The sequence below is a fragment of the Channa argus genome, chromosome 12 (assembly GCF_033026475.1).
Source record: "Channa argus isolate prfri chromosome 12, Channa argus male v1.0, whole genome shotgun sequence".
NCBI lineage: Eukaryota > Metazoa > Chordata > Actinopteri > Anabantiformes > Channidae > Channa > Channa argus.
The window spans coordinates 7,549,197-7,569,506 of NC_090208.1; the positions used below are offsets into that span (position 1 = coordinate 7,549,197).

Here is a 20,310-nt window from a genome sequence, read left to right on the forward strand (position 1 = left end):
TGGACATTAGAACAGGAAGATGCATCTGTTTTTGGTAACAGGAAACATGTCACACAGAATGAATCTGTACTGATGTGTCTGGGTGAACACATCCATCATTGGCAAATTTGTAAAATAAACTGCATGAATCAGTTGATTTAATACAATAAAGCAACTGTCAGCAGCCTGTCAATGATTTACAGACTTTACTCAGGCAACTGAGGTGACAACAACACTCACAGTTCTGTTTCCGCCCTCAGTTCTTTTCAACAGGGAGCACCTCCACACAGTATGTGTGTGTTGAGAGCATTTCTCTCACAGGGGCTGCAGTTTTAGTAAGCAATAGTTTAACATCTTAATTTCTCAATCATTTCCCTTCTGTTTTAACCATTATATTTTGAAGCTAAAACATTACATCAGGAATAATAATAATAATAATAATAATAATAATAATAATAATAATAATAATAATAATAATACACACACTGTATAATAGGAAGAAAATAAATTTTCAAGAATAAGAATGAAAATAAAATAAACAATTAAGAATAAAACATGTGACACTGTGTTTTTCCAAGACATCAACAAGCTACACTTCGTTAGAATTTCATAACTTGCGTCATTGTTTGTTCAATGAGGTGCGTTTATTTTTACAGGGGACTGTAATCCTCCTCATAATCTTCAGTTTGTATCTGCTGATACATAGTCTTTGTCATGGCAGTGTCAAGCCACCTTTGCAGGAGGCCTCTAATGCAGGGGATGCAGGAGCATCCACACACCACCATCAGTGCTCCGCAAACTGCAAAAGATACTAAAAGGTAAGATATTAAACCGCCCCCATTTCCCAAACCAGGCTTCTAAGAGGTTTTTAAATGGCTCTTCTGTACCGGAATACTCAGTAAAGTCTTCAGATGGAGCAGTGAGACCTTCTAAAGCTCTGGGGCGGTGTTATTTGGAATAAAGGTACAACAGAACGTTTCAAACATTTTACACGCCCCTCACTTCTCAGCCATGTCTAAGGCCATTCTACGACTCTCCCATGGCTGTTGACCATTAAGTTTTGCTGGAAGATCTTTAAAGTCACCTACTGGAAACAGTTGAAAGGGCATGTGCAGCTGTACCATAGCACAGTGCAGTGCTGTGCAGTGAACATGATCCAGTCCAGCCAATAATTTTTTATCTGCATATCCCATTTCAAAGGCCAATCTCATCCATGGTAAAATTTGTAAGCTACTTTATTCGAGGATCTCTCATGGCATGATTGGAAGATGTTGTACTACCAGGGGTTTATACCCCTAGAGTATATGTTCCAGAGTCCCCTTTTTGTGCGTTCTGTAGGGTTATAACAATGGGGTTACACTGGTTTTCATCACATTGTGTCGGTGTTGGAGTCTTAATGATGGTTAATGAACTTTTTAAATAAGGTGCACTAGCGGGTGCAGGATCGTACCCCCAATCCCTTTTGCCTGTATTTGCGATTACCCAGTTCTATTGTTTACAGTTACATCCATAAGCGTCTCCCTCCCAGTCACTGTGGTCATCCCGGATTGAAAACCCAGTGCATTTAGCTGTTGTAATACAGACATATTTCTCATACCGTCCCTATTGCTTCCACAAGGAATAATGCTGCAAAGGTCTACTTGTATGGAACATGTTTCTCCTTTATTACATTGAAATTTAATTCTCTGCTTTGTGTCCCTATCACCCCACTGTAGTCCTATAGTTATCTTAGTTCCATGTTTTTTGCAGTGTAGTTTGGTTTTTACTCAAATCAGTTGGTATCTTTTCTTGGTTTCATACCGTATGATGGGAATTATCATTATTAAGGTAAAGGTTAACAGTACACAGGTGGTTCCTTTCATACCACAAAGACCTGGGTGTCTAAAGGGGTGCCACCGTTTTCGTTCTTCCATTTTCTCTATGGGTTACTTCTCCTCTATGTGACTGGGATCTTTGTTCGAAATGTTGGAGAGTCTCCTTTGTTGCCCAGACTTCCCCCAGTCACAGGTGGATCACATAACCTAAGAATTATTAGTTTGGTGTACCCCTTCAGACATCCCAAATACCTTTTTTACAGTGTGATAGATGAATCCATGAGCAACAGTACCAGAAAACTACAAGTTAGAGCAGGTGTGATGACATAAATTCAACTGAACTTAAGCCTATCCGACTTCCACAGAAACAACTGTTGAAAAACAATTGTCAGGCTAAAACTTGTTGCTGGACTCCAATTTAGCTTTCAGGTCACACTGCACCGCAGAAGAGGCAAAAATACACACAAATACAACAGCAATCTTTACAGCTGTGGCTGAGCAGGACCTGAAATGGGCCTTCCCACCGAGGACTTGACCAGGTTTTCCTCTTTATGACCTTAATCAGCACCCAGTCTCCTGGCTGTACTGCTGGATCTTATGGATTGAGTGAAGTTGACAGAAGAGATCTCTCTCTTTAGCATTTGCATCATGTAATCGGCTAAGATCTGTTCCCTCTCTTCCTCAGCTCGTTGGTCTACCATACATCATTTCAAATGGAGTCAGGCCTGATGAGGTTGGTGTTACATGCATGTTTAACACTACGAGTGGAAGACAGTATACCCAACTCTTTCCTGTCTCTTCCGTAGTTTTCTTTAATTTAGATTTTATAACACTGTTATTGGTATGCACAGTGCTTTTTCAATTTAATACATGTTTGTGCCATGAGAGTGATGACATTATTGACAAAATGTGTCCCATTGTCACTATAAATCTTTTCAGGTTTGCCATATCTTGGGGCTATTTGTTTTACTATTGCTTTAGCTACCGTTATGGCATCTGGATGTGCACATGGGAATACCTTAACCAGTTTTGTAAACATGTCTATTATTACTAGACAATATGTTTTCCCTTCACATTTATTTAGTTCTATAAAGTCCATAATATAGGTTTTTTTTGAAACAATATTATAATGACATGATGACTCCATGCCAGAGTAGAAAATTGTGTATAAGAACATAACCTATAAACAAGGAAAGATAAAAATTAAACAGTTAAGTTAAAGATTTAATCAGAGTTTCTGATCTCAGAGGGAGGAGTTATAAAGATTGATGGCCACAGGCAGGAAGGACTTGCTGTGCTCCTGAGTCACCAGCATGTCATGCAGAGGATGGGAGTATTCTCCATTATCCCTCACAGCTTGGACAGCAACTTCCTGCTTGACACTGCTGTTAAAGTGTTCAGTTTCATCCTCACAATGTCACTGTTTCTTCTGATCAGTTTATTGAGTCTCTTAGTGTCATGCAGCTCTCGGTCCACTGCCCCAGCACACAACAGCAAACAGTATCACACTGGCAACTACAGACTCATAAAAAATCCTCAGTTTGGTTCGACAGGTGTTAAAGGACCTGAGCCTCCTAGATAGAGGCAGCTCTGGCCCTTCAGTGTCCTTACCCTAGTCCAGTTTATTCTCAGTAAACATTCCCAGGTATTTAGTCTGCAGACTTGCTCTTGTAGTGTTGATGACATCACATGTTGATGTCAGGTTCGCAGCTGGGGGAATGTGAAGAGCGACTACAACAGCATGTGAGAATTCACAGGTTAAATAATGAGGTCTGAGACCAACAGCTAACAGTTGTCCGAGCTACAGATATGGTCTTTATTTGGAATGTGACCAGAGTTGCGCCATTTGTTTAACAGAAAACTGTGAGCCCCCCTCCTTCACACGGATGTCTCTTCGTGCAGTCTCTGTCTGCCTGAACAGAGGGAAATCCCTCAATGGAGAAGTTGTGGTCATGACTAGCAGTGTGCAACCAGGACACTGAAAAAATCAATAAATAAAAAAAATAAAAACAACCCTATTTACACTCAAAGTATTCCCTTTTACTATGGGCTAATCCAGGAGTTTGTCCATTTTGTGCCGCAGTGATCTCACATTGTCCATGATAACAGAGGGCTCTCCAAACGTCTCAGTTTTTCCTCCAATGCAGCAATCCTTCCCCTCTGCATCCCCAGTGTGTTTTGCCCCAGAGTTCACCTGAAAGATCCTTCATCTCTGTAGGAGAGCTGGCTGGCTTCAGTGCTAACAGTTGATCCCTGGAGTAAACAATGTGCTGCTGTTGAGCAACACCCAGGTGGAAGAATAAAAATAGCAATTTTGCAGTGAAAAGAAAAAAATAATAAAAACCTACCTAAGAAACAATACTCTATACTTGTGTATAGACTATTTTTGTACTATTTAAACAAGGTGTTATTTTTTGTTTTGTTTTTAAATTTAAATACACATGATGTGTGTATTTGTCCCTCTTGTGTGGTGCAGTGTGACATGAAAGCTAAATTGGAGTCCAGCAACAAGTTTTAGCCTGACAATTGTTTTGCAACAGTTGTTTCTGTGGAAGTCGGATAGGCTTAAGTTCAGTTGAATTTATGTCATCACACCTGCTCTAACTTGCAGTTTTCTGTTGTCAACCAGTTTTTGCTGAAAGTATCATTTAAACTGCAAATTTGATTTGAACATTATTCTGTGCTCAAATATGCTTGAAATTGGATCACAAAACAACAACAATAACAAAAAACCAAATAATTTTAACAATTTGATTGAATTAAACCAACAAAGGATAACAGAAATACAAAAGTATGTGGGAATTTCCAAATATTTCCTGGGAGTGTATATAAACTCATCTAATAGCAGTAAGTTCCTTACTGTTTGTAGCTGAACAACAAGAATATAAAAATCAGCAGTTAGTCTCAGACCCTTTCTGGATCTGGGTTATGTGTTCAACCTGATTAAACTGCCTGCACCAATATAATTAACACATATAGTATATAAACTGCATTGTTTTCTAAAAAAAACAAAAAACAAACTAGTGTACTGTAAACCAGAGGTGTGAAGTAACAAATACATTGTACTGTACTTAAGTGCTTACAAAGTTTTTGGTTTTTGCTTACTTTTACCTTTTCTTACCCTGCTGCTTCATGGATTGACTTTCTTTGACTGTGGAACCATGTGGGTTGGAATGTCCAGATTTTTTGTCTCCAACCCATTTTCACAGTGAGTGATCAGTTTCACTAGTGTGCAGAGTGTACAGTGCACAGTGTGCCTGTGCACCAGTGATTCCCGATTTACTGCTCACCCTGCTATATTCAAAAGCTTATGCAATCAGAGGAAGTACCCTGCATCACAGTGCACAGTGGTGGAGTGCTAATACAGACAAAGTTAAAGATACATTTGTTCAGGAAAGGGAAATACTAAAAGTTTGTTTTGGGCAGATTGTGAATGTGTAGTAAATAAAGATATATTAAGTGAGTTAAAGCAGCAGTTTTTGAAATGTTGAAAAATTAGCCAGGGAATCAGACAGGGAAGCTGAGGAATTCTTCAGCAACAAGCAGAGGACTTAAATCACAGGGCCACAGAATCCGGAATCGAAATCCACTAAAACACACAATTGACTTGAGCTGGTTGAAGTACAGATTACCAGGTAGAGACAGACAGGCAAAGGCATGGAGGCACACAGATTTTCAGGTTAAAGAGTCTATCACAAAGGAGGCAGGAAAAAGGGTCTTGAAGGCTCGCAGTCCAGAAATGCCAGGAGACTAGTACAAAACCTTGGGGTGAGCGGGGTTTAAATAGGAAGGGGAACAGGTGAAAACAATCAGAGTAGTGTAGAGCAAAGTGACTGAATTGACTATAGGCAGGAATAGGGGCTTAGTGACTACTAAATAAAAGCCAGGAACAGGAAATTAAGTTGGAGACCGTGACACGACCACCATGTTTACTAGCAGTAGCTGTTGCAAATGAAGTAGAAAGTAAACTTTAAACTGAAATCACATGGAAGAGACAAAGGTCGGATGAGATAACATGTTGTACATGGATATAATGAGAACCATCATCATTTGGTGGCATCATTAGCTGTAACCACTTATCCTGTTCAAATGGGGGTTGGAGGGGCTGTCAGTGGGCGAGAGGCAGGGTTCACCCTGGACAAGTCTCCAGTCTATCTCAGGGACAACACAGAGAGACATTCACAGACAGACAACAATTCACACCTACAGAGGATTTAGAGTCATAAATTAAAGTACCAAGAGTAATCTCTAAACAAGGGACCTTTTAGCTGTGAAGTGACAGAGCTAACCACTCCACCATTCTGCTGCCCCAGTTGAGCCTCAAAAAAGTTTGTTCTTTTACATATTTTTATGTCAATTATAAGCTGGGAAAAAAAATTAAATGTTTTATTCAAAACACTGCTCTTTCACACTTCTGTGTAATTCAATTCAATTCAAATCAATTTAACTTTATTTATATAGTGCCAATTTACAACAAAGTCATCTCAAGGAACTTTACAGAATAACGTCAAGATTATAAAGATGTATAAAGAGAACCCAACAATTCCCCCTGGAGCAAGCCATAGGCACCAGTGGAGAGGAAAAACTCCCTTTAACGGAAGAAACCTCCAGCAGAACTAGGCTCAGGGTGGGCAGCCATCTGCCTCGACTGGTTGGGGTGAGTGGAAAGTGAAGAGAGAAAAGAAAAAGAGCAACAAGAAGCAGCAACAAACCATCTGGCAGGTTGGTAGGACCAGTAGCTGCAGGCTGGAAAACACACAGCTTCAAAGCCGGGGACACCTGCAGAAAGGGACAGAGAGAGGGAGACAGAGACGGAGAAAGACACTATGGGAGAAAACACACAGAGTTAATGTCATTCAGTGGTGACAATTGTTGGGTTAGAGGAGATGAGAGAGTGACAGGAGGAGGAAAGGAGCTCATTTCTTTATCAAAGAGGAAGGTTTTGAGCCTAGACTTAAAAGTAGAGAGGGTGTCTGCTTCCCGAATCTGAACTGGGAGCTGTTTCCACAGGAGAAGAGCTTGATAGCTAAAGGCTCTGCCTCCCATTCTACCTTTGGAAGTTCTGGGAACCACAAGTAGGCCTGCATTCTGAGATCAAAGTGGTCTACTGGAATGATATGGTGCTATGAGATCTTGTATATATGATGGAGCCTGACCATTCAGAGCTTTATATGTAAGAAACAGGGTTTTGAATTCTATTCTAAATTTAATGGGAAGCCAATGGAGAGAAGCTAGTGAAGGTTAAATATGATCTCTCTTGCTAGTTCCAGTCAGCTCTCTCGCTGCAGCATTTTGTATTAATTGCAGGTTCTTCAGGGAGTTACTGGGGCATCCTGAAAGTAGGATGCCTAAACCCCCAAATACACATCTGAGTGGCCACTCAATGTGGGTGGAATATGTCAACGGGAACTGAGAATGTTCCTGTCAAAAGTCAACACCTGCATTCTCAGTGTGAGCATGAGACAGGGGTGTATTATGTCTCATAGTTGCAAAGAAACAAATAATATTTGATCTTTCTGAGTCTTATTAGCTTACATTTTGTCGCCGGGTCAGATTGACCCCAACAGCACCTTTGAATTGAACCATTTTTATTTTATATGTTGATTACACTAAATAAGCCAAGCAGGAGAAGTTTTAAAGTAAAAAAATACTTGACCCTGAACAGAAGAGGTGTCTCATTTTAATTTATCAACATCACTACATAAACAAACAAACAAAATAACAAAATAAAAATATAAAATAAAAATCAATTGCATATAAAACTATTGTAATTTATATGTAGGTCTTTTCAGTGTACATTAAAAAAAGCTTTAACATGATCGAGTGACTTAACCTCAGTTAAGAACATCATTGAACTAAATATTGATTGAAATGGTTAGTAATGGAGCTAATGAAGAGATATAAACACTGATTTTTGGGACTTTTTGGTTTCTTACACTTGTATAATTAAGTCTGCCCCAGGTCAAATTGAACCGGGAACATCAAGGCTGTTCCTCAGAAACGAACACAACAGGAGGGTTAGACTGATTTTTGGCAGGTACTAATTAGATGACACACAGCCTTAATGTTGATACTGAGTTCCAATCATGGGACCTAAATGGCTGTTCTAGATCATCTGATTCTGACATGCTGGTACAAGAACCAAACTGATTTACTAAGAAAGTTTCACCACCTGCCATTACGTAAGAAAAAAAAAAAAAATCCAGGACAACGAGAATGTATATAAGAGGCCACATTGCCTCAGATTAGTAACTACAGGCTGACATTTAAGCTACAAAAGGTAAGAATGTAATTGAGGCTACAATGCCACTATGAATGTTTTAATTATGAGCTTTATTTCACCTCACTTTATTCTGGTGCTCTGTAGTTGCACAAATTCTGTATTTGTTCAAATAACATTATCCTTTAATTGTAATAAATGCAAAAGTAAAGTGAACGTCACTGAGATATTTCTATTTATAATGCATTGTCTACTGTTTTTGCATTTTGTCAACAAAGAGGGATACAAAGACAAAGATGGATTGGCTTGAGGTGAAACTGAGATTATGTGAGTACTGTTATTTATGACTATTATTATTATTGACTTTTTATAGCAACTTTAGCACAATTTATATTGAAAACTTTGTTGAAAGATTTGTTTACTTGACCAAAAGCAAAATGCATATGGGGCTTAGAGTTGACAGGGTGACAAATATAATACCAACATCCTAACTAGTAAATAAAACAAAAACAATTTCACCTCAATGCAACAAGAAATAATGACAATAGCACAGCTGCTTTTTAGAATGTAGTATACTATAGAACATTAACATTTTTACCACTGGACTGAAAGCTTTGCTATTAAACTTCACTGTATGTATCTTAATATGCATCATTCAAAGATGCCATTAATGTCCTTGATGTCATTTTAGTGTTTTAGGCTGCAGAACTTACTGTAATATTTGTGAATCAAGCCGTAAAATCCCAGTTTAAGTGAGACTTGATATTTTTTCTCTGAATGGACTACACCTATCCAGCACTCCTCTACTTTGCTAGGTGAAGGGAAAAACATTTTCCTTCTCATTCACTCACTCACACACACCATGCCTTAACCTGACCCAAGAGACCCTGCAGTCAGTACATGACCCTCTTTACGAATGAGTTGCTTTTACCTTAACCATAGCTTTTATTTTAAAATTGTAAAATTCCCTGCATCAGGGAAGCAGTGTGTTTAAATTTAGAAGCTGGCACATACAACCCAACCTGCAGCTCTCCTTTTAGCCACCAGGCAACACAAAGTCTTCTTCTTGCCCCCAGTCAGCAGCACTTAATTTTACTGTATGTGGATGCATTAACAGATTCTTGGTGAATTTATTTAATCTAATCCATCACACAGCTGCTGTATTTTAATGAATGAAGCTATACATTTAACTACAGGCTATGAGAAATATAATATTGCAGCAGTACATTGGCAAACTGGCAGAGCACAGCGCTGTAATACCATAGTTCACTTTTGACCTGGTGCCAGAAAGCACTGTGAAGTTTTTCGCTGCTAAGGTATAACCAGCAACTACTAATGTCCTCCTTGAGCAACAAATGCCGCACTGCTCCTAAATAGGCTGCATTCTTGAAAGAAACAAGACAGAAACCAATGTGCACAGGCACAGTGCATAGAAGACTCAGGTTAGCATGATGATGTGGGGATGCTTTGGTATTGGTAGAGTGGGGGGGTCTTCATTATGTGGAAGGCATCTTCAATCAGCATGGACAACACTCCATACTGAAGCGGTATGCCATACCCTCTGGGCAATGATCGATTGGACCTAACTTCATTTTTCAGCAAGACCACAACCCTCATTCTTCAAGATTGTGCAAGAATTATGTGGAGAAGAAAATAGCAGCTGTAATGGCTTGGGCAGCTCACTCACCTGTTCCGAATCTCATCGCGCTGGTTTGGGAGAAGCTGGATCAAAGTGTTTGGGAACACTGCCTAACAAGCATAGTAGATGTTTAGCCCAAACTTTTCTTGGCAGTGTATTTATGACAATATATTTAAATGCAATTTTTTTTATTTACTGAATGGATTTAATTTCTGCCTGTGGCCAAAATTTGCTAAAGAAAATTATAATTTTTTTGAGCTGGACGTTCACGCTGGTACAATACAGTTTTGTTGCTTGGATTTTTATCTGTGCATAATTAAATTTGCTTGTAGTCTGGTTCTAGTCTTTATTGAATGCATTTCAATACACTGCTGCAGTGCCTCACCGCAAGTAAAGCTTAAAGCGGTAACCACAGCAACCGGAGGAAGGATTGGCTACCATTTAAACCATGATAACAATTTAAATGACACTCTCTAGGCTCACATTTAGGGATCCTGGTGGCTCAATGGTAGAGCATTGGGTTGGGATGCAGAAGGCCACATGATTGTATCCCACCCCACCAGGTGTGGCGCCACCCAGTCATCAAGGGCAACCTTGGTGCTGGTCCCAATCCCAGATAAAATGGGAGGGTGTTGGGAGGAAGGGCATCCGGCATAAAAACACATGCCAAATCAACATGTGGAACACATTCAGCTGTGGTTGCCCCCTAAGGGACAAGCCGAAAGTGACAATTGATTTTTTGATTTTTAGTCTTACATTTCATCACAGTACAATGCTTTAAGACTTTACAACTTTGACAACTGTGCTACAGGAGAATGAACTGTGCTTAATAAATATCCCTGGAACAAGAAAGATTAAAATATTTTGATTCAAGCTGTTTGTTTCCTTTTTTGATGTGTTTACAGTTACCATCATTGCATTGCTGCTCACACTGTACCACAGTCATGCTGCTGCTGTCACCCTGAAGGAACAGCTGGCTGAGTGCCTGGAGGACAAAGACTATGATAAGCTTCTGCAGACACTGGAGACTGGCCTCCAACCCATAAACACATCTCATCATGTTGTTATTGTTGGGGCTGGTATGGCTGGACTGACAGCTGCAAAGCTGCTTCAAGATGCAGGACACACGGTACAAGCAACAGTTACATTTGCTGCATGTGCTACTATAAAAATATCTGCAAAGACTGTTCAGTGTGTATCAAATATGTTTGCTGCTGGGCCAGAATTAGGACAGTAAACAGTTTCATATTTTTTCTGGTAGGTAATCCAGCCCTGTCCGCCTTTTAAACTTGGAACAAAACTGCTAATTATTTAACAATACAAACCAACCCATTCTCATCCCCATGACATGTATTTGCTTTTCTTCAATATATTTTTCTTGAGAACAACGAGACCCTGTGCTTGTGTGTACGATGGTCCCTACGGACAAAGCACTTAAAAACTTAAAGGTGCGAACATTAAGGAAACATGCTGCAAAACAGAAAACACATATAAAAGGGAAACCTCAAACGTTATGTGTGGGTTTGCTCTGGGTGGTCTTGGTTCCACCATACTCCAAAGACATGTATGTTAGGTTAATTGCTTATTTAATATTGTTAACATGTGAATGAGAGTGTGAATGTTGTCTATCTCTTTATATCACTTTGTCAGCACAGTGATATGGTAAAAAAAATTCACTGAGCTGAACCGCCGATCGTCCTCTCAAGTCCAGTGACTTTGACTGGTAATTGAATTCCAATTAGATTTAAGGCTGTACGAGCATAATGTAATATGGTGTAATAGGGTACAAAAACCTTTGTCATCTTACCACTGATACTTACATACTCGAACAGCACAATGGTACATATGAAACATAAAATAACATTTCCCTGGGACCTAACAAATGTTACAAACTCAATGATTGCATATAACATTTAGCATGACTTTGGGCAAATTATGCATGTATATTTTACATTAGCAGAAAGTATCAGACAATCTAATATCAGTCCTAGTAGGCCAAGGAATCAAACATGAGTTTGTCAAAGCAAATGCACAACTACAGAAATTTGCATAAAACCCAAAATGCTACCAGAAATAATGCCTAATATAATGCATGAAGTTCAGATTTAAGATTTTTTTAATCTTACTTGTCTAGTCATAGTATTTCAATATGAATAAAGAAATAATTTGTCAAGGCAATGGAGTCATCATTGTGCAGCTATGGAATGTCTAAATTAGTGTCCAAAACTATCATTATTCAGCAGGAATTTCAATCCTTGATTTCAAGGATTCAAATAAGTGAGCACTGCTGCCTCACACATAGAGGATCCCCCATTCAAATCCATCTGACGGCTGTGGCCTTTGCATGTTCACCCCATGCACTTCACCCACTTTTCCTCCGTGTACTCCAATTTCCTCCCACAGTCCAAAGACATGAATGTAAAGTTAATCTGTGACTCTAAATTGCCTGTAGGTGTGAATGTGAGTTTGAATGGGGTCTCTTTATGTTGGCCCTGACATAGACTGGAGTCCTGTCCAGGGTGTACCCCACCTCTGCCAAAAGATTTATTGTAAAAGACAGAATGTATGAAGAAGAGGGCAGAGATGTTCCGGTCTTGATTGGTACTGGGCTGATTAATCTTATGAGATCTCGAGACAGTTAGGGCCGCACATAAGTCACTAGGCACGAGAGACAGGTTGTGGAGAAAAGAAATTGTGTAATTTCATGAGGTGATTGAACAGGTAAGTATGCTTACTGGTATGAAAGGATTGCAGGTCATAGGTGGAGAAGGAGCATAGACTGACATGGAGCACTGGGTGAGAGAGATGAGGGTTGACAATAAGCTGGTAGGCAGATATGGATGATGGAAGGCAAGATGGTGGCACTCTGAGGAAACAGAAGCACTCTATAGGTGCTCAATGGGGTTTGCAGAATTGACTGGAGATAGATTTAAACATCCAAGAAAGTGGAGAAGACTTCTGAAGTATGACAAAGTTTCATTAATAATTGTTTACAACAGTCCACAAACAACTATCCAATCCAAAAAATCCAGGGTCCAGTTTCCAATTTGCAATATCAGGTGGAATAACCAGGGATTCTGTCCGAAGAAAAATATCTGGGTGGAGAGTATCTGAGTGATGGTTGGAGGAGAGGCAGAGTGAAAGCACGGCAATATAGGAGGGTAAATAATGCAAATGAGTAATGATTTACCCAAACAATGCTAGTTAGGTGACAGGGAAATATTCAGAAAAAACAGGAAATCGTGTCCAGGAAGTGGACAAAGATGTGGGGTATTCAAACAGGGATTGAGACAGGTAGTATAAGTAGCAGACTTAGTATCAGCGAACTAAGTAGAATAGAAGCAGTAAGAGTACTCGCCATAGCAGCAGCAAGAAATAATAGTAGTACTTGTTATAGCAATAGCTGTCTTAGTAGTACATCATAAGTAGTAGCAAGTAGAATTGTGATGTAGTAGCAGCCGTGTACTTGTGCCAGTGGTAGCACAAATAATACCCCCAGCAATAGCGGCACAAACAGTGTTTGTAGTAGCAGTTTTAATAGTATTAGAATAATATAATAGCACTTGCACAACCATTTACATTAGCATCAGTACTGCATTTGAAGCATTCTTTGTAAGGCCTTTTTAGTAGGTGTAGTAACAATTTATGTAGTAACTGGCTGCAAAGGTAGTAGTAGTACAACTAATGTTACTGTCTGTGTTTCTTTGTAACAAATTGAAAACATCGACTGATTTTATTGTAAATACCCTTTTGTAATTATGTGTTGATGAAGGTAACCATTGTTGAGGCTAGTGGTCGTGTTGGAGGACGGGTGGAGACTTACAGGAATGAAAAAGACGGTTGGTATGCTGAACTGGGAGCTATGAGGATTCCTAGTTCTCACCAGTAAGTTGAGTGTTCACAAAATAATATGTTAATACAATCATTTCTCCTCTCAGACTAATCTTACTGTACAAAACAGATACTTAGAAGCTGAAATCACAAGTATAAAAATCAATGGACACCATCCAGACCCACATAGCAACTAAAATGTTTTAGAATTAAGTTTCTTTCTTAAGGGCACATCAGCAGCATTAGTATCAAAGGAACCATGCTCATTTGCTGCTTATATATGTTGAATGAACCTTGATAACACTGCCACCATTGTCTCTATGTCCTTAGAATCGTCCTCTGGTTTGCTAAGAAACTGAATGTCCCATTGAATAAATTCATCATGGATGACTTAAACACCTATTACCTGGTTAATAACCAGCGGGTGAGAACAAAGGATCTACAAGACAACCCTGACATCCTTAAGTACAATGTGCTAGAAACTGAGAAAGGGAAGTCAGCTAATACGCTGCTACACCAAGCTTTACAGAAGGTACGTAAACCAGAGGAATGGAAGGTTGTCTGATGTCAGAGAACCTGAACTAAAACTGTAATGTGAAACTTTATTGTGAAAGCTGTCACGTAATGCTACAGATGTAGGATTCGGAAGTGTCACCCTCTGGCAAGACATTTGGCCAATTTTGCTGCGACTTATCATTTTTGCCTCATTGCCAATTGATTACAGGATAAGTTCATGCATTATAGGTTGTGCTCAGCTTACACTCTGATGAGCACCGTACAATCTGAACCTATTAGTTAACGGAAGTAAGGAAGTAAAAAAATCCTGCGGTACAACTTTACTGTAGAGTGTAATACAGTTTAAATTTGAATAATACTGAGTCAGTTTGATGTCAGTTCAGTTATTTTATGTATTGTATTTTCATACCAACTGGGAAGAAGATCCTATACAGTAATATTATTTAAAATAACAAACAAATTACATTCTTAGCAACTAAATATGTTCTTCTAGGGAACATGGATTTAGTCCCACTAATAAAGCAGGACAATGAGGTGATGCAGGGGGATTCAGGAGAGAAGAAACTGCACCACTGCCTTTTAAAGGTTGTTTTGAATTAAGTCATCAATCCAAACCACAACTCTCAAGTGTGAAGCCATCTCCATGGTGCAACTGCAGCTGTAGTCGAGTAATTGAACCTTTTTTATTAGTTGCACGGCCAATATGTTGTAAACACAACACTGTTTCCCAAATGTAACATTTCATAAGCTGTTGTGCATCCTGTGTAAGGATCACGCACAGAAATTGAGCAGATTTTGACACCTGAGGATGCTTCTCACTCGGCCAATCTCCCGCTGTTCCTTATATGACTGAAAGGCCACTCTGTATAATGTCTAAGGCTGAGTTCTCCTAAGAATGTCTGGAATTCATGTCTAAATCAGGCTTCTGTGTCCACGTCCATCTCACTTCAGGTCTGACCTCTAGTTTTAGAGGCAACGTGTGTATTGTGATCACTTTAACAGAGGAGAGAGACAATTTTAAATGACTATGGTCAGTGTTGAGATGAGAGAGGCTGCAGACTAGTTGCTCAAGCTGATCTGATTCCAAAACCACGCAATAATTAGTGCAGCTAATAAGGCAGCATCTCATCATAAATATACACTATAAGAACTAATCTTTAGCCTCTTTCACATATGAACTAAGTACATTGTCTGTAGGAATTATCTCTGGGCTTTGTCCAGAAGTGTTGTTTCACACAGTGGCAATTATAATGATTATAGTGTCTGCCCAGAGCATCCAGCAGGCACAATTGAAATTATAGAGAAATTATTAAGCTGTGGTTTAAACCTAAACCAATTTGCTATTTATGTCAGGCTTTAGTTTAGTTGAACATGAATTTATTATCGACAAATATTAAAGTGCAATTTGTGAATATTCACGGTAACAGCACCAGCTCAACTGATTCAATAGAATAATAGATGGATAGATTATAATTTTCCAAAAGTGAAATTTTCCATTTCTTTTTTATAGGTGAAAGATGAAGTGGCAGCTAATGGCTGCAGGGCCGCACTGAAAAAATATGACCATTATTCTGTGAAGGTAAAGCCCAATGTGATTTCTTGTGCTGTAATCAATGATGTGAATTACACAAATTCACAACTGATTAACCTGATGTTTATGCAAATTGCATTTGATTGTTAAACAGGAGTATCTAAAGGAAGAAGGTGGTTTGAGTTCAGAAGCAGTGAGGATGATTGGAGACCTGCTTAATGAACAGAGCCTTATGTACACAGCACTGAGTGAGATGATCTATGACCAGACTGACGTCAGTGACAACGTTTTGTAAGGACCTATTATACATTGTTAAACATTCCTGTATTCTGACATGTTGCCAAGGTGCTAGGTCATATACAATACAATCAAGACAGTCAGGTATAAGGCTAAAGAGGTGCAGGGAGAAAAACCACAGGATCAATGAACAGTCCAAGGGGGCAGGTAACACGGTAAACATCCAATCCTTAAGCTTGATTTATACTTGCACATCAAATCTATGACATATATATCGTGTTGGTATCGCCTAGCCACCGACCCAATCCAATATCCCCTAACCAAAAACCAAATCCAGAAAGGTATTATAACTTACAACTGGGGCAGGTAGGGTCCAGGAAATCAAGATGAGTTTTTGCACATGTCGGGCAGGAAAGTATTCAAAGTTAGAAATATTAGGTTCGAATATGACCACACAAGCCAGAATCGAGCTTTAAAAGTCAAAGTCTTGTTTTACCACCAAAAATTAACACCACCCCAAATGAAGCTTCAAGTACATCACACTGGGAAACATGGGGATAACATGTAAACTCCACACAGAAAGGCCACAGCCGGCATGAGGGTTCGAAAAGGGAATCTTGTGGCAGTGCAGGGCAGTGCTTTTAAAAAGTCCGGTTTGCTGTGAGGGGATCTGTTGATCTATGAATCATCAAGGTTTAAAAAGAGCTGATTGTGAGGACTTTAGTGTTATTTGGTCTGCTAGAGTGGAGAGAAGCGTCTTAATACCCGACGCAAACACAATCTTAACTTTGTGAATTTATCTTGTAACTTTTATTCTAGCATGATATACAAGAGTTTGTCATTTATCACTGGTAGCATTTGTATTTCAATCAGAGTGCGGCAAAAGTCCTGCTGCATTTGTAATGGATGCTTGCAATAGTTCAACTAATTGATCATGTTATAGAATTATTACCAGCATAAAAACAGATGAAAGACCTATATTTAACCAAAATATTTGCTTTAGCAACGAGGCAGCAACTTAACTACACGTAAATTAACTAGGTTACTGATGGCATTGCCTCCTAATTTTTATTTAAATCAAAGTTTGACCAAAACCAGAGCCATTTCTTTCATAAACAGTGTAATTCTAAACAGTTATTCTAAAAATGCTTTACAGCACAGTACTAAGCCAGTGTCATGTAGAATTATTTTCTTAGTTTGATCTCTTTTAGCAATAGCTATTACACTGCCTCTAATATGACAATGTTTTCTAAATAATTTATCATAAAGTAGTTCTAGAACGTCTGATAGATAAGACAAAGACATAGAAGAAATTATATTTGGACTTTTGCTGAAAATATTACCATGTTTGATGAATTAATCTTGAACACTAATTTGTTTAACTGGGAAATTCCCTGAACAAAAGCAAAAGAGTCAGCTGTGCAGAAAAGAGAGGTTAGTAAAGCTTATAATAAGGAATTTAAATAAATAAATTACTAATGTTGTCCATAAAGGCTGCACTATTCTTCTCAATCAGAATGCTCACAGTGCCATAAGCTGTTCTCAAATGACTTTATCCGGAGTTGTTCTTTTACATTTGTAACACAGCGGAAGATTGTGCAAATCAGAAATATTTTCATAAGAGAAACTGCTTGATTTCACTGCTGGGTGATGTCTGGCCAGACACACAACAGGATAGAAAAAGTATCCTGTGGGAAGTGTTTTATTTAGAGGACTCTGAGGCTGAGCATCAAAAAAAAAAAAAAAAACACACATGTAACACACAGCAAGTCAAAAGCATTCTGACATGGACAGAAACTTGATTTAAATAAGGAGTAGTGCCTGCCACAGCATATAGGAGGTGCAATAGAGATGATGATAGAAAATTCTGCTGCAGGAAAAACAGTGTTTTGCTTACAGCACACTGGAACATTTGCATTCTTACCTTCACCACCCTCAGGTAAACTCCAGAGAACATCATGATTCCAGTGCATGTGTAAATGATTTACAGATTAATGTCAAAAGTCTGCTAGCTTTGAAAGTGCTGTTTTTGAAGATGATACTTCACTAAATGCTTCATTTTTAGATGTTCCACATTTCTGTCTGTCTGAAGCGTTCACTAAATACGCTAAATATGTACATTTACACAGCTCTTTTTAACTTAACCATGTGGACATTGTTAATTAAAAAAAATATGTACTCAGTATCTGTATTTTTCTTTTTGAGGTATATGGAAGTGGCTGGTGGATCCGACCTTCTTACGAAGGCTTTTCTTAAAGATCTTCATGTCCCCATTCTCCTGAACTCCAAAGTCAAACACATCATTCGTTCACCAAAAAATGTAATTGTATCATATCAGAGAGAACAACAGTCTTCATTTATTCATGCTGACGCTGTCCTGGTAACAACCACAGCCAAAGCAGCCCTCTTCATGGACTTTCATCCACCTCTGTCCCTCAAAAAGATGGAGGCGCTGAGGGCGGTCCACTATGACAGCTCCACTAAAATCCTCCTCACCTTCAGCGAGAAGTTCTGGGAGAAGGACGGCATCCGAGGAGGAAAGAGCATCACCGATGGGCCTTCTCGTTTCATCTACTACCCCAGCCACAGTTTCCCTGAAAATGAGAACATCGGGGTCCTCCTGGCTTCCTACACCTGGTCTGATGACTCCCTTCTCTTTAATGGTGCGAGTGATGAAGACCTGAAAGAGCTGGCTCTCAGAGACTTGGCAAAGATTCACAAGAAGGATGTTCAGTCTCTCTGCACAGGAGTCCTAGTGAAGAGGTGGAGTATGGATCCGTATAGTTTGGGTGCTTTTGCTCTCTTCACGCCGTACCAACATATAGAGTACGCCGAAGAGCTCTTTAAAAGTGAAGGCAGGGTGCACTTTGCTGGCGAACACACAGCCTTCCCTCACGGTTGGATTGAGGCATCTATGAAATCTGCAATAAGGGCTGCTACCAACATTAACAATGAGTCAACTTCAAATAAACCAGCTAAACCTCAGGTGCGAGATGAGTTCTAGGGTCTGAAAGTAAGAGTTTAGACAAGCATGTATTATGTTATTAAAAGATACAATATCAAAAAGTACAATATGTGTTTTAACGCCAGAGGATCAAGTATGTAGCATTTTAGCTACTTGCATACTATTGATCATTAGAGCCTGAACTCTTTCATAGTATACAGAGAAAAAATAAAATTGTTTATAAATAAAATTTAAAAAGTCTCTCAAACCTCTTTTTTAAAATAAAATGTACTTTTAAAAAAGTATACTCTTCAATGCTATACACACCATATATGTTATCATTCACAAATATCATTAATTTCCCCTATACCTTCTTTTTAAGAGCAGGGCTGCAGGAAAGTGGATTGTAAACCACACTTGTATTCACGCTTGTAAGTTGCTGGTCTGTCATTGGACTGACAAAAAAGCAACCATTTATGCTTGTGGTTAGGCTAAAAGAAATCCAGTATCTTCTTTCTGTAATGTCAATTTATTCAATTAAAACTTTTCTTGTTTTCTTGCCATGGTTCTTTCTACCAAAGCACTTCTGTGTCATGTATAATGAATCAGTGTGTTTTGGAATTCAACACTATGTAACCTAAGAAATAAAACTACAAATATACAACTAACTTGTCAGATATGTCAAAATATGTTATGATACACCCATTTTCAAGAAAACTATCACTCTGTGCAGATCAAAGTATTTCTTTTTGCTTTTATCTTCTTTTCCTTTAGGCTGTTCCCTTTCAGGTGTCGCCACAGTGAATCATGTGCCTCCATCTATCTCCTCTTTGATCTTCCTCTAGACCTCCTGCGTCCTACCTTAACATCTTAAGCTCTGCTACCTCCAGCTCTGCCTCCTGTCTTTTCTTCAGTGCCACTGTCTCTAAGCCGAACAACATCTCTGGTCTCACCACCGTCTTGAACACCTTTCCTTTCATTCTCGCTGATACTCTTTTATCACACAACACACCTGACACTTTTATCCACCTGTTCCAACCTGCCTACACTCGCCTCTTCACCTCTTTTCCACACTCTCTGTTGCTCTGAACCTTTGACCCTAAGTACTTAAAGTCCTGCACCTTCTTCACCTCTGCTCCCTGTAATCTCACCGTTCCACCTGGGTCCCTCTCATTGACACACATGTATTCTGTCTTGCTGCGGCTAAACTTCATTCCTCTGTTTTCCTCTGCCACCTCTCCTAGACACTTCCATACCTCCACAGGTTTGTCATCAGGACCAACTGCCTTTTCACTCTTCAGCCTCTTCAACGTCCTCCTCACTTCACTCTTACTAATCTTTGCTACTTCCTGCTCCACACCTCTTTTACTCTTCGTTCTCTTTCATTTTCCTCATTCATCAACTCTTCAAAGTTCTCCTTCCATCTTCCCATCACACTCCTGGCACCTGTCAATACATTTCCATCCTTATCTTTAATCACACTAACCTGCTGCACATCCTTCCCATCTCTATCTCTTTGTCTGGCCAACCTGTACAAATCCACCTCTCCTTCTTTAGTGTCCAACCTAACATACAAGTCCTCATATGCTCTTTGTTTGG

At 39.2% G+C, this 20,310-nt stretch overlaps 1 protein-coding gene across 1 annotated transcript; it reads left to right on the plus strand.

Annotated features, from left to right (window-relative positions):
- The first annotated feature begins 7,992 nt into the window (after positions 1–7,992).
- LOC137137535 (L-amino-acid oxidase-like) lies at positions 7,993–18,971 on the plus strand. Its single transcript, XM_067523954.1, has 8 exons — positions 7,993–8,073; positions 8,292–8,340; positions 10,558–10,781; positions 13,425–13,537; positions 13,814–14,015; positions 15,510–15,578; positions 15,685–15,821; positions 17,973–18,971. Exons 2-8 carry the CDS (start codon positions 8,310–8,312, stop codon positions 18,769–18,771), a joined length of 1,575 nt encoding a protein of 524 aa, XP_067380055.1. The 5' UTR covers positions 7,993–8,073; positions 8,292–8,309; the 3' UTR covers positions 18,772–18,971.
- The last annotated feature ends 1,339 nt before the right edge of the window (positions 18,972–20,310 follow it).

Excerpts from the sequence above, each read along its gene's own strand:
- LOC137137535 (XM_067523954.1), top strand. The coding sequence starts at position 8,310 with ATGGATTGGCTTGAGGTGAAACTGAGATTAT. Across the intron at positions 10,782-13,424 it reads TTCAAGATGCAGGACACACG|GTAACCATTGTTGAGGCTAG; the intron begins GTACAAGCAACA and ends GTGTTGATGAAG. Across the intron at positions 14,016-15,509 it reads TACACCAAGCTTTACAGAAG|GTGAAAGATGAAGTGGCAGC; the intron begins GTACGTAAACCA and ends TCTTTTTTATAG.